Here is a 13,980-nt window from a genome sequence, read left to right as displayed (position 1 = left end):
GTCTCCACGCTGCAGCCAGTCCCCAGGGAGCCCCCTGCCTGGGGACTTAGGACCATGTGACCAGCGGGGACCCACCGCGGGACCCCGCTGCTTACCTTTGTCCCCCTTGGATCCGGCCATGGTCCGGAACATCTGGGGTCACCGCTAGCTGTGACCCCAGATGCTCACCAGCATCCCCGGATCGGTACCGGCGTTCTGGTACCGGCGGGGGTGTGGGGAAGACAGCATGGACGTCAGGACTGACTGTCCATGCTGTACATCCAGATGTGCAGCCACAGCTGCACTGAAGAAAGCTTCAGGGGCTCTTCTAGCCCCCACTCCGACAGGTGCACCCGACTCCGGCCGGGAACCAAACTAAACTGAGGTGCCTTGGCTCGGGTGCGGGGTATAGGAGGGGGACCCTAGTGCATCCTGGGAGGCTGAAAAGCTTAACTCTATGGTGCCCAGCGACTGATGTCACACCTATACCCCAAGGTATCCTGTGGATACCCTATGGACCCTGAAGTAGAAATATAGATTGTGAGGCTATGGAGTTACCAATGGTATATATTAATTTGCTCGCACCTGGAACACTTAAGTGATTTTATGTAATTTATCTGACAGAGGGCCTGATTCAGACCTGCTCACGAGTGCATAGCGCTCGCAAGCGGATCGATGGTCGGGCAGTGCGCACGCAAGCCCTGTATCGAGTGAATTTTCACTCCCTGCGGGACTCACTACAAGACGGGCGGCTGTTGATTGTGATTGACAGCTCACCCTGTTTTGTAGGCATGCAGGGGGGGGTGGCTGGACAAACGGAGGCGTTCCTGAAAGAATGTCTGCCATTTATTGGCGGCCCTACTGACATCACCAGCGATGTCAGTAGTGAACTTCCTGCTCTATTAGAGCAGGAAGTTCACTGGGGCTTGCGGTGGTCTCGTCGCAAGCCCAATGGTCGCGATAATCGTGACTATCGCCAGGCCGCCCGCTAACACTGTGGGTGGTCACCCACAGCTTAGCGAGCGGCCTGGAGGCCAGTGAAAAAAAAACCGGCACTCCCTGATTCAGAGCGAGCACCTCTGAATCAGGGCCTGAGTACCTTGCACTACAATTTCGCTGACACATTGTTATGTGAATGTGACAATACATTTTGGATTGATTGAGTATCCCCTGGTAGTTCAGTTGACTAACTTTTAAAGTCCAGACAATCTACAGAACTCCTTGTCACCGTCCCCTCCCTGTACTATGGGGGAATTCCATGCAATGCGAAGATGAATAACCACGGGAAGGAGGTTCCGAAGCTATTCAATTCAACGCACTGTTTGGGTGGGCTAAAGTATTTCTTCTCGCACCCTCCTGGGATGCGAGGAGAAATCTGACAATAGTGCCGGCCGCGTGGCTGTTTTCTGGCTTAGCACGGCGCTAACAGCCACGCGGCCAGCACTTTAGGCGGAAAATGACGGTTCTCACGACAAGACACCCAGGCTAAGTTGCGAGAACGGGCATTCTCTTACTTAACAGCATGCTGAACTGAATAGGTCTGGGAGCTCCATCCCAGGGGGCTATTCAACACCGCACTGAATTAAATCGCGCTCTGTGGGCTTGATTCAGAGATGGACGATAATACATACGCAACTGTATACTCTCACGAATCGCAGTAGCTAATGCAGCAGGTAACAGATTTTGTGCTGAGACGCCCACCGGAGCCATTGTAGCTGTCCGCAACTGGGTACACAAAACGCAGCACTGTACGCAGATCCTCAAAACATCCACAGCTCGAGTAAGTCTATGGTGACTCAGAATAGCTATGGTAAATGAGACATTGGAGGTTCGCTCTATGCGTGCGTGATCACAGACAGTAACTGGTACACACCCAGACAGGTCTGTGCCGGAACCCCCTGTAACCACCCACAAAACGGTCTGTTCCTGTCAATTGTGAGTGATTCCTTAAAGCGAGCTGGATTGCAATTCATTTGCTGCACAAGCGCAGACCACCGATATTCACTTAACTGCGTGATCATTGAAATAGCGTTCAGCTCTAAATCAGGCGATATACCAGTGACTTACACTTCTCTTGTAATTATCATATGTCTCTACGTAATATGCAGTGATTTTTGGACTGTTGTTCAATTCACACTATACTTGTTTTGCTACATTTGTCCAGTACAATTTTTTAATGTTCCCCTGTCTCTCCTTCATTTTTCTGTATCCATTCCCGATTGTTTATAACCTAAATAAACTCTATTTATAAGAAAAAAAAAAAAGGTATATACTAAATGATCAGATGAAGACTTTATTGAGTCCTAGACAGTTCCTACGTACTAACTATTTCATATGAATTAATCACAATATGCAGACAGTCTTGCATCTAAAGTAATAGCCGGTTCATATTTGTCTGTAACCGGATTATCACAGCAGCCACTATGCACTCTCCAGCCACAAGGCCAAGATATGGGTTCATCTATGAGGCTCCAGACCCAGGGAACATGCTAGGTACTGTAGCTTTGCTGAGAAGCTGGACCTGGCAGAGTTCGGCCATTTTGATGTAATAAATCCATAAGCAAACTGCAAATAAGTCATTTAGCTGATATTACTATTCCATTATCTCTGAATTCCACCTTCTGCATTCTCCTACTTGTGAATTTTCAGGTGTCTTTTCAGATGACTCTTGAACCGAAAGGACTGCTGACATACAGAGCAAGAATACATGTTATCCCTTTCATGAGTTTTTAGATGTACCACAAGGTGTGAACTACGGGAGAAGCATTTCTCACATTCAGTACACGAGTAAGGTCGCTCCCCGGTGTGAATCCTCATGTGTTTGACCAGATGAGACCTCTCTATAAAGCTCCTCCCACAATCAGAGCAGGAAAATGGCTTCTCTCCGGTGTGAATCCTCTGGTGCACGACAAGATGGGAGTTAAACGTGAAGCTTTTCCCACACTCGTTACATGCAAACGGCTTTTCCCCGGTGTGAACCCTCTGATGCGTGACAAGATTTTCCTTATTGGTAAAAAGTCTTCCACACACGAGGCAGGAAAATGGCTTCTCCCCGGTGTGAATCCTCTGATGCCTAACAAGATGCGCGCTGCGAGCAAAGCATTTCCCGCAATCAGTACAAGAAAATGGCCTCTCCCCAGTGTGCGTCATTTGGTGTTTGAGGAGCTGCGGGTTATACGAGAAACACTTCCCGCACTCGGAACACGAAAAGGGTTTCTCTCCGGTGTGAATCCTCTTGTGCACAATAAGGTTTGAGCCCTGCGTAAAACTTTTACCGCACACGGAGCACGAATAAGGCTTCTCTCCGGTGTGAAACCTCCGGTGTGTCGCTATGCTCGTCTTATTGGAAAAACACTTGCCACATTCGGCACAGGAGAACGGCTTCTCACCCGTGTGGGTCCTTTGGTGGCTTACCAAGCGGCAATTTTTGTAAAACCTTTTTCCGCATTCCGAGCAAGAGAAGGGTTTTATCCCTATGTGGATTTTCAGGTGCCTGGAAAGACCTGGCTGATCTTTGAAACATTTGCCACACACACAACAACTGTAGGTGTTCCCTGAGCCGTGTGTCCGATAGTGCGACTTAAAAGCTGCCTTATTGCTAAATGTTTTCCCACAGGCGGAACAGTCCATGACAGAGAAGAAGTTTCTCTTTCTGCGAGTATAACCGTTACATTTCCTAGGCTTCCGAGTATCGCCAGATGTATCTTCTGACTCCATAAGCTCTGTGCCAGTATAAAAATAATTGTCTAGGAGTTTTTCCTCCTTAACATTACCAGACATGTGTTCCGCGGGTATGCAGATGGCAGAGTCTAAGAAATGATCTGTACAAGAGACAGGTTCTTCCATGATAAGTATAGATGTAAAGTTTGCCTGCTCCTGCTGGCACATTACACCTCTAGAGTCTTCTTCCCATTGACTGAGAGATTTGTCGTTGACATTCCTCAAAGATGAGTTCCGTCTTCTCAATCTATATCTCGTCTGCTGATTACTTTCAAAACCAGGATTGTCTACACTTAAAACGTCCGTATAGGACGCAAGTGAAGAAAACTCTATGGGTGATTCTGTATCGATGTCCTCATCTGTCATTAAAAAAAAAAGAGTTAAATAAAAAAAAACATATAGGCATCCTTCACCAATTAGGTTAACTTCAAGTGCGAGATGGCATGTCCAATACAGATTACACAGAACATTTTTAATAAAACTAATAATGTTAGCAATGCGAGTTTGCAATTATCCTCTTTCTTTTTGCTTAAATATGGATGTGATCCTGCTGGAAGAATGATGAGAGTAAGGGGGAGATGTATCAAACCTTGAAAAGCACTAAAGTGGAGTTTTGTGCTAGATAAATGACAATTAGATGCTTTGGGCAATTTCTCCACTTTATCTTTCTCCAAGGCTTGATACATTCCCCCCTAAGCGAGAAGTGCTGGCTCTAAGACAATCTGCATTATATGGTAATACGAAACGATCTTGGAGATGAGAAGACTTAAGGTGCATACACACGGACAGATATATCGTTACGATATGAACGATAACGATATCGTTTAACGATATATCGGTCATTTTTATTCAGTAAACGACCAACAATGCGCGTTGTCACATGAACGATAACGATATCTATGATCGTCCGTACATGCAGGCCAATCTGGACGATATTGTCAACTTTGCATGTTCAGAGATGTGGCAGGATGACTCACTGAAAGATATCTATCATGTCGTTGGTGGTACAGATCGTCCCGTGTGTATGCAGCTTTAAGAGGAAGATAAACAGTATGAAAACACTTTTTTTCAACTAAATCTGCAATTTTTTGGGGGGAGATTTACATGCCTATGTGGGGCTGGGTACAGAATCCCGACACTGGCATCCCAACAGGGTTAGGACACCGACACCTGCAGGTAAGTATCCTAACCCTAATCTCATAATAAACAACATGACATGTACTATAAAAAACTTAATTCATCAAATACATACAATATAGTATGCCTAAAATAAAGCATACAAAGGTAGCTATTAGATAGAAATTGCAACAAAGTTATTTCTAATAGTCTGCAATGACTGGTCTAAATAAATATATATATACTAAATAAGTATATGTCATGTGGAAAAAGTCATTGGGGGCGATTCAATTCTTTTGCCGGCGAAATTTTTCTCTAGATGCCCGACCGAGCAATTCAATTGTTGCTCCGTCAAGGCACGATAGCCGCCGGCATTTCTGCTCGCACCCTGCCGAGAGGGCAGAAATGTGTGAAAAACCCCCTGGTTAGGGCGCGCTAGCTGCAGTTAGCGCTCCCTAACCATTTTCAAGTACCCCAAATCTGACAGGAGTACTTCGTTTCTACCAAAAATACTGCTTAATGCCATTCTTCACCACCTTTACAAGGACGCTAATAGCAAGCAATTGTCAAAACTTCAGTACCCAAAATAGCTTTATTAGGGCTATTATTACTCATCTATATATTGATCCCCAATGTTAGTGCATCTTTTTGGGGGTTCAGGATGATTTCCCCACTTCTCATGGCACTTTCCACCTGTTTCACATTTGCCGGGTCCCGTTTTCGCGTGGTTTGTAATTGAATACGGCGAAAATCGGGGAGGGGGGCGCACGATAAGTTTCCGTGTCCAAAACACGCGATGTCGGCGGAAAGTCGGGCATGCAAAATTTTTATCGCGGGTGCAAAACTGGTTGAATACGAGCTTTAGACAGCTAAACCAGGGGCGAAGAGGGCGATAATTAATGAGCGCCCAAAACAACTGAATTGCAACACTAGGCGCTCATTAATAATCACGACTAAAAAACAATTGAATCGCCCCCATTGGTTCTAAATAAAACCTCAGTTCCAATGTCAAGATATAAGTTTTAGATTTGACCAATATTACTGTCATCACCAGTTACCTTTGTATGCATTCATTATTTTAGGCATTCTATATTGTATGTATTTGATGAATGAAGTTTTTTATAGTACATGTCATGTTGTTTTTATAAGATTATGGTAATAAATACCGGTTTGAATACAAAGTGATTATTTTCTGGGTATTAATTAGAGGATTGCGCATAATTACCCATTCATAGATTACATTGTAAGCACCAGTGTCAGCTAAAAATCTTAAGTATCTAAACCCTACACCTCTCCCTGTCCCTCCCTCCCCATAGCCTAAACCTAACCCCCCCCCTCCTCCAGTCTATCTCTAACCCTTCCCGTAGTGCCTAACCCTAACCCCAATACTTACAGTCAGGATGCCGGCATCGGGATTCTGAGCTTGCACTGACACAGGAGTAATAGTATAGACTCATTTTACACACACTGTGCCATTAATCTCTTACCAAGCGTTCGGTGGCGTTTGTCATTCTCCATCATGATGTCCTTGTACAGATCCTTTTGTCCTTCTAAGTACTCCCACTCCTCCATGGAGAGATAGACAGTGACATCCTGACACCTTATAGGAACCTGACACACACACAATGATACAGTCATCACCCAGACACATCCCCTGGCGTTACTGTATAATGTCCCATTCCCAGCAGTCACCATCCAGACACATCCCCTGGTGTTACTGTATAATGTCCCATTCCCAGCAGTCACCTCTCCAGTCATCACCCAGACACATCCCCTGGCGTTACTGTATAATGTCCCATTCCCAGCAGTCACCTCTCTAGTCATCAGCCAGACACATCCCCTGGTGTTACTGTATAATGTCCCATTCCCAGTAGTCACCTCTCCAGTCATCACCCAGACACATCCCCAGGCGTTACTGTATAATGTCCCATTCCCAGCAGTCACCATCCAGACACATCCCCTGGTGTTACTGTATAATGTCCCATTCCCAGCAGTCATCTCTCCAGTCATCACCCAGACGCAGCCCCTGGTGTTACTGTATAATGTCCCATTCCCAGCAGTCACCATCCAGACACATCCCCTGGTGCTACTGTATAATGTCCCATTCCCAGCAGTCACCTCTCCAGTCATCACCCAGACACATCCCCTGGTGCTACTGTATAATGTCCCATTCCCAGCAGTCACCTCTCCAGTCAGCAGCCAGACACATCCCCTGGTGTTACTGTATAATGTCCCATTCCCAGCAGTCACCTCTCCAGTCATCACCCAGACACATCCCCTGGTGTTACTGTATAATGTCCCATTCCCAGCAGTCACCTCTCCAGTCATCACCCAGACGCATCCCCTGGTGTCACTGTATAATGTCCCATTCCCAGCAGTCACCTCTCCAGTCATCACACAGACATCCCCTGGTGCTACTGTATAATGTCCCATTCCCAGCAGTCACCTCTCCAGTCATCACCCAGACACAGCCCCTGGTGTTACTGTATAATGTCCCATTCCCAGCAGTCACCATCCAGACACATCCCCTGGTGCTACTGTATAATGTCCCATTCCCAGCAGTCACCTCTCCAGTCATCACCCAGACACATCCCCTGGCGTTCCTGTATAATGTCCCATTCCCAGCAGTTACCTCTCTAGTCATCACCCAGACACATCCTCTGGTGTTACTGTATAATGTCCTATTCCCAGCAGTCACCTCTCCAGTCATCACCCAGACACATCCCCTGGTGTTACTGTATAATGTCCCATTCCCAGCAGTCACCTCTCCAGTCATCACCCAGACACATCCCCTGGCGTTACTGTATAATGTCCCATTCCCAGCAGTCAACTCTCCAGTCATCAGCCAGACATCACCTGGTGTTACTGTATAATGTCCCATTCCCAGCAGTCACCTCTCCAGTCATCAGCCAGACACATCCCCTGGCGTTACTGTATAATGTCCCATTCCCAGCAGTCACCTCTCCAGTCATCACCCAGACACATCCCCTGGTGTTACTGTATAATGTCCCATTCCCAGCAGTCACCTCTCCAGTCATCACCCAGACACATCCCCTGGTGTTACTGTATAATGTCCCATTCCCAGCAGTCACCTCTCCAGTCAGAAGCCAGACACATCCCCTGCTGTTACTGTATAATGTCCCATTCCCAGCAGTCACCTCTCCAGTCATCACCCAGACACATCCCCTGGCGTTACTGTATAATGTCCCATTCCCAGCAGTCACCTCTCCAGTCAGCAGCCAGACACATCCCCTGGTGTTACTGTATAATGTCCCATTCCCAGCAGTCACCTCTCCAGTCATCACCCAGACACATCCCCTGGTGTTACTGTATAATGTCTCATTCCCAGCAGTCACCTCTCCAGTCATCACCCAGACACAGCCCCTTGTGTTACTGTATAATGTCCCATTCCCAGAAGTCACCTCTCCAGTCATCACCCAGACACATCCCCTGGTGTTACTGTATAATGTCCCATTCCCAGCAGTCACCTCTCCAGTCATCACCCAGACACATCCCCTGGTGTTACTGTATAATGTCTCATTCCCAGCAGTCACCTCTCCAGTCATCACCCAGACACATCCCCTGGTGTTACTGTATAATGTCCCATTCCCAGAAGTCACCTCTCCAGTCATCACCCAGACACATCCCCTGGTGTTATGGTGCATACACACGATCAGATTTTTTCTTCAGATATGGACGATAACGATTTAAAAATCGTTCAGTCGTTCATATCTGATGGAAAATCGTTCATATCTGACATGCCTGAACGATGGACGATCAACGATGCGCGTTCCCGATGGTCAGATAACGATTTCTGATATCTGATGTGTTTGCAGTCAGACTTGGACGATTCCATTCATTTTAATGCAGTCAAAAATCGTTCAAAACTTTGGTAAAATCGTTCAAATCGTTCAAATCGTTCGATCGTTCATCTGACAAATCTGACAAGTCTGACCGTGTGTACGCTCCATTACTGTATAATGTCCCATTCCCAGAAGTCACCTCTCCAGTCAGCAGCCAGACACATCCCCTGGTGTTACTGTATAATGTCCCATTCCCAGCAGTCACCTCTCCAGTCATCACCCAGACACATCCCCTGGTGTTACTGTATAACGTCCCATTCCCAGCAGTCACCTCTCCAGTCATCACCCAGACACATCCCCTGGTGTTACTGTATAATGTCCCATTCCCAGCAGTCACCTCTCCAGTTAGCAGCTGAATGATCTTGTTGGTGAGTTCCAGGATCTTCTGCGCATTGTCTCTCTCATGTATCGTGATGGGACTCTGGGTCCTGCCCGATCCTCCTGAATCACAGGCACTACTAGGCTTCTTCATAACTACATAATCCTGTGAATTAGAACACAAGGTCATATATAAATGCACACATCTATACACTTTCTATTTTTTATTTAAAATTCTTGCTGACAGTAGTTCTACATGTTGATAATGGGCCTGATTTTTGCAGATGAGCGATTATCGACCGTCTGAGTGTGTGCGTCTAAGTTGCACTGCACTTGCATCAAGCTACATTAGTGTAGTCGCTCACAGAGAGTACTTATTTGCTGTGTGACTGACAGTCAGGTAGTGTTTGGGGGAGGTAACGGGGAATGGAGGCTAAACACGCAGGTGTCGTGACAGTTTTGTGGGCGTGTCACATCCTGCATCTGCGATCCGTAACAGATATGGCTCCGGCGTCAGATCCCACGGACATTCTGCGCCTCCCTGGAGTTACTCAGGATGACTAACATTGAAGCATCTGTGACCAATGCTGCTTCTTTGTTCTTTGTACGCAGATGCTTAGATTCACAAAGATGCCGGTGGGCGTCTACAACATTTGCATATTGTCACACAGCAGCTGTGTACAGAATCGCAGCTACAATGGCATTGGTGTACAACTCTGATACAGGCCCAGTGACTGTGCAGGAAACCAAAGTCCTGCCATGGACTCTAGTAAAGTGGGGGAAAATGTTACCCGGCCATTATATGACTATCTGAAGACAGGTGGACCAGCACTAGAAAGGACTGCCACTCTCAGCTTTACCAGGAAGGGTAATTAGCCAGTAGTCGGGGATGCATTTAGCCCTTGCGATGTCAGGATTAATACAAGTTTCTGTTGTGTTAAGGGAAACAAGGCAACAATACTGCCCCAAAATAATTGCTGTTGGCGCTCTGGTTGCCCATTTTCACAGGGGCGTTTTATCGCATGCACAGTGACGGCTCTAAAGCACTTGGGCATATGCCAATTCCATTTTATGGGCATTTCTCTACTGTACAGGATCGTAACTCGTTGGAGCAGTTATCTCTGTGGTTTCTGCAGCAGCAGCCATAAGGTAAGTATAGTCAGTGGGTGCAGCACCTATTATAGATACACCATTGTGTGTTCATAAATCTGTTACATAAGGTCAACAATAAAAAGGTCGACACTAATTAGGTAGACACCAAAAGATCGACATGGAAAAAGTTAGACAGTACAGGTCAACAGGCTCAAAAGATCTACAGATGGGAATGGTCGACAGGGGGATGGTCGACACATTTATTTATTTTCTAACTCAAATCTTCACCCTAACTCTCCCCTTGGTCCCTAACCATCCCTACAGTAAGTGCCCAATCCTAAAACTAAAAATGAGAAAAAAACAAAAGTTGTCCATTTCTGTGTCGACCATTTGAGCCTGTCGACCATTTGTACTGTTGACCTTCTTGCGTTAACCAAATCATTGCTGACCTTTTGTATACCTTGTGGTCGTAGGACATTTTTACATTTTCCAGTGACCACTCAATCAAGTGCCCTGTATAGAAGTGATCTGACCGCAGGGCGGTACATTACCGCTGCCTCTCACCTCATTAGTCAGCAGGTAGATCATCTCCAGCGTCAGGTTTAGTATTTCCGCAGACACTGGATTCAGGTCATTCTGGGCTCTCACACTCTGAGGCAGGCACCCTGAAAGTGGGGTCTGATCCATGTTGAAGTCCCCTAACCATGCAGAGTACAATATGCTGGCAACTTTATATCAGCCTAGGAAGTATGGAAAAAAAAAAAAGTATGTTACTACTGTGACAGGTTGGATTGGCACATTAGAAACATATATATTTAGCACCAGACTCTAAACAGATCCCCCTACCTCCTTCACCTGCTCCTGTGCATTACTTATCCGAGCTGCGTTGTCCAACGCAGCATCGGATAATCTGCGTAGCATCGGCTGGCTAAGGTGACCTATGGGGTTCTGCAGCCGGCTGCCGCAGTTGAGAGGAAGAGGCCAGGAAATCTCTGTCAGCCAACGGAGATCCTGGCCTCTTCCCTCCCCCCCCCCCCCCCCCAACATGCCTCAGTTTCACAAAACGGAGGGCATCACCGCCCCCCCCCCTCCCTGCCCACAAATGGCAGCAGACTGTCAATCACTGACAGTCTACTGCAAGTCTGCGAGCGGGATTGCAGAACGGGTATGCTATCCCGCTAGTAGATTCTCGACGAACATCGGGAATCTGCCTTCAGCCCACAGACCAGAGCAGAGAGTGACACCCCAGGCAGGAAAGAGGTACTGCACAGGTTGTGACAGGTGCAGGGTGCTAGAATGTACACTAAATATATATCCTTTGTGTTGCAATTTATGGGCGAAATTGTATATATATTTCATCTCTCTGTGCCTCCTGCTATAAATTGTTATCTTCGTATATGTACTTTTGTATGGTCACAATGACTTCATTTAATCCATTTAATGAGTTGTCGGGCACACATTATCCAGATAACTATCTATATCCAGCATTCACAGCTTCTCTATCCTGCATCTCTCTGTGACAGGGCTACAGTCTTCCAAATATCAGACATTATCTGCACAGAATTAAACATTCACCCACTGGGGTGTGCAGGGCCGGCCCGAGCCTAATTTTTTTGGTAAGCGGATATAGATTTTGGGGCCCCTTGTTGAAATAAAGCCTCATATTTCGGTGTGTGAAATAGCCGGAGTGCATGTAATAATGTAACAATGACAAAATGTAATCTGTAGATCACAAGACCAGCTTTATATACACATGGTTATAATTTAATACTATACTCAGTGGCGTCACTAGGGTTGGGGTAATCGAGTGCAGTAACTAATGGTGTCACCCCACATGGACCTTCTCCTGCATCTGACAATACAGAATCCTTAGTAATAATATACAATGGACCCAAAAGGGGGAAAAAAAACACACACATTAACCTCCACTGTGTGGGGCCCCACGTGATAAATAAAAAACACATACATAGGCCACAACATAAAAAACAAACAAACACATAGGCTTTGCATGAAGAAAACACATACATAGGCCACAACATAAAAAACAAACAAACACACAGGCTTTGCATGAAGAAAACACATACATAGGACCCACATGAAAATAATAAAGCACATAGGCTCCGCATTAAAAAAAAATCAAAACACATTCTGCCCCCACGTAAAAATAAAACACATAGCGCTTTGCAGGAAAAAAAACCCACATAGATCCACACATGAGAAAAAACTACACACATTGGCATCCACATAAAAGTAATAAAACGTGAAAAAAAAACAAACACACACATAGGCCCCTACATGACAATAATTAAACACACTCATAGACCGCCACATACAAATGCATGAAGTGTTATAGGGCCCCTATACAGCAGGACCACCCTGGGTGTTAAGCTACAATTACACCCTAAGATATATATTCAGGGAGAGGGAGACAGCCAGTGGGTGGCAGGGAGAGGGTGACTACACTAGGTGACAGGGAGAGGGTGACAGGAAGAAGGTGACGGAGAGGGTGACAGGAGAGGGTGACAGGAAGAAGGTGACGGAGAGGGTGATAGCAGTGGGTGACAGGGAGAGGGTGACTACACTAGGTGACAGGGAGAGGGAGACAGCCAGTGGGTGACAGGGAGAGGGTGACTACACTAGGTGACAGGGAGAGGGTGACAGGAAGAAGGTGACAGGAGAGGGTGACAGGAAGAAGGTGACGGAGAGGGTGATAGCAGTGGGTGACAGGGAGAGGGTGATGACATGGTGAGGGCAACAGCACTAGGTGACAGAAAGAGGGTGACAGGGAAAGAGTGATAACAGGGAGAGGGTGAAAGCACTAGGTGACAGGGAGAGGCGCGATAACCGGCATTCTCTGACCACACAGCTCACTGAACTGAACAGCTCAGGCAGATCGCTCCCGGCACTATTCAATTCGCGTTGAATTGAATCGCCCCCATTGTAACTCCGACAGCTGTGGTGGACAGCGGCGGGACAGATGACGCCCTTACAACTTGGCGCCGTACACGGCTGCGTACCTGGCGTAATGAGCCGGCTGGCCCTGGGGGTGTGTAAAGGACCTCTGACGTCACAACCACGTGACCAGTGGCAAAAGGGGGAGGGGCAAGGTTCAGAACGAGGGCCAAAAGTGTCCCCTTGCGGGCTCACCACGCTTCTGGGAACGGTGGCTCGCTTCGATCTCCACACTTCGGGCACGGTGGCTCACATCGATCGTCACGCTTCGGGCACGGTGGTTCACTTCGATCACCACGTTTCGGGCACGGTGGCTCGCTTTGCAGGTTAATATTCCCTCTTTATGCCCACGTGGATAGTAACACTAGTAGCGGTCCGACCCTGCTGCAGCGGTCACATGGTTGTGAAGTCAGGGGTCCTTTCTCCAACTTGGGTCTAGCAACAACCATCTCCCTGACCATACACAAGTAACATGCTATAAGCTGCTATTATGACCAGAATCAGCAGCAGAATTGTACTTGCTGCCTTTGGGCTGCGAGCCGTTTCAGTTTAGGTGTTCTGTTATAGGAGAAGGAAATACTCCATTATACTTTACTTTCATAGATACAAATGTGTGAGTTTGATTGCTGCTCTTTAAAATGAAGAGATCAGTTATGATATGCGAGGAAACATGTTAATTTGAGAACATATTCCACAGTATAATAAACACAGAAGATGCAGACATCACAGATACATTTATAACATGGGAATAATTAGAACTGGGAAGGGGGGTAAGAGGATATTTGGGAATCACTGACCTGCATAAGTCTATTCATTTCTTTGTAACAAAGCAGCAGGTCCGTAAGCCGGAAGGTGCTAATAGGAAATGTATCATTTTAAGGGATCTGTAACACAAGAAAAGTTATGTGTCCCCAGTTGAGGTGATGCTAAAGCCATTTTG

At 46.6% G+C, this 13,980-nt stretch overlaps 1 protein-coding gene across 1 annotated transcript; it reads right to left on the bottom strand.

Moving 5' to 3' along the window:
* Positions 1 to 2,247: 2,247 nt before the first annotated feature.
* Positions 2,248 to 13,924, bottom strand: LOC148473272 (uncharacterized). The gene is made up of 5 exons (XM_088459881.1): positions 13,838 to 13,924; positions 10,653 to 10,828; positions 9,016 to 9,162; positions 6,303 to 6,426; positions 2,248 to 4,058 (listed from the first exon to the last, which is right to left on the bottom strand). Exons 2-5 carry the CDS (start codon positions 10,773 to 10,775, stop codon positions 2,611 to 2,613), a joined length of 1,842 nt encoding a protein of 613 aa, XP_088316007.1. The 5' UTR covers positions 10,776 to 10,828; positions 13,838 to 13,924; the 3' UTR covers positions 2,248 to 2,610.
* Positions 13,925 to 13,980: the final 56 nt, after the last annotated feature.

This window comes from Taudactylus pleione, unplaced genomic scaffold (genome assembly GCF_031769625.1).
Source record: "Taudactylus pleione unplaced genomic scaffold, aTauple2 ptg000946l, whole genome shotgun sequence".
NCBI lineage: Eukaryota > Metazoa > Chordata > Amphibia > Anura > Myobatrachidae > Taudactylus > Taudactylus pleione.
Note: the sequence above shows the minus strand (reverse complement) of the source record. Positions and strands in the feature narration are given on the sequence as shown.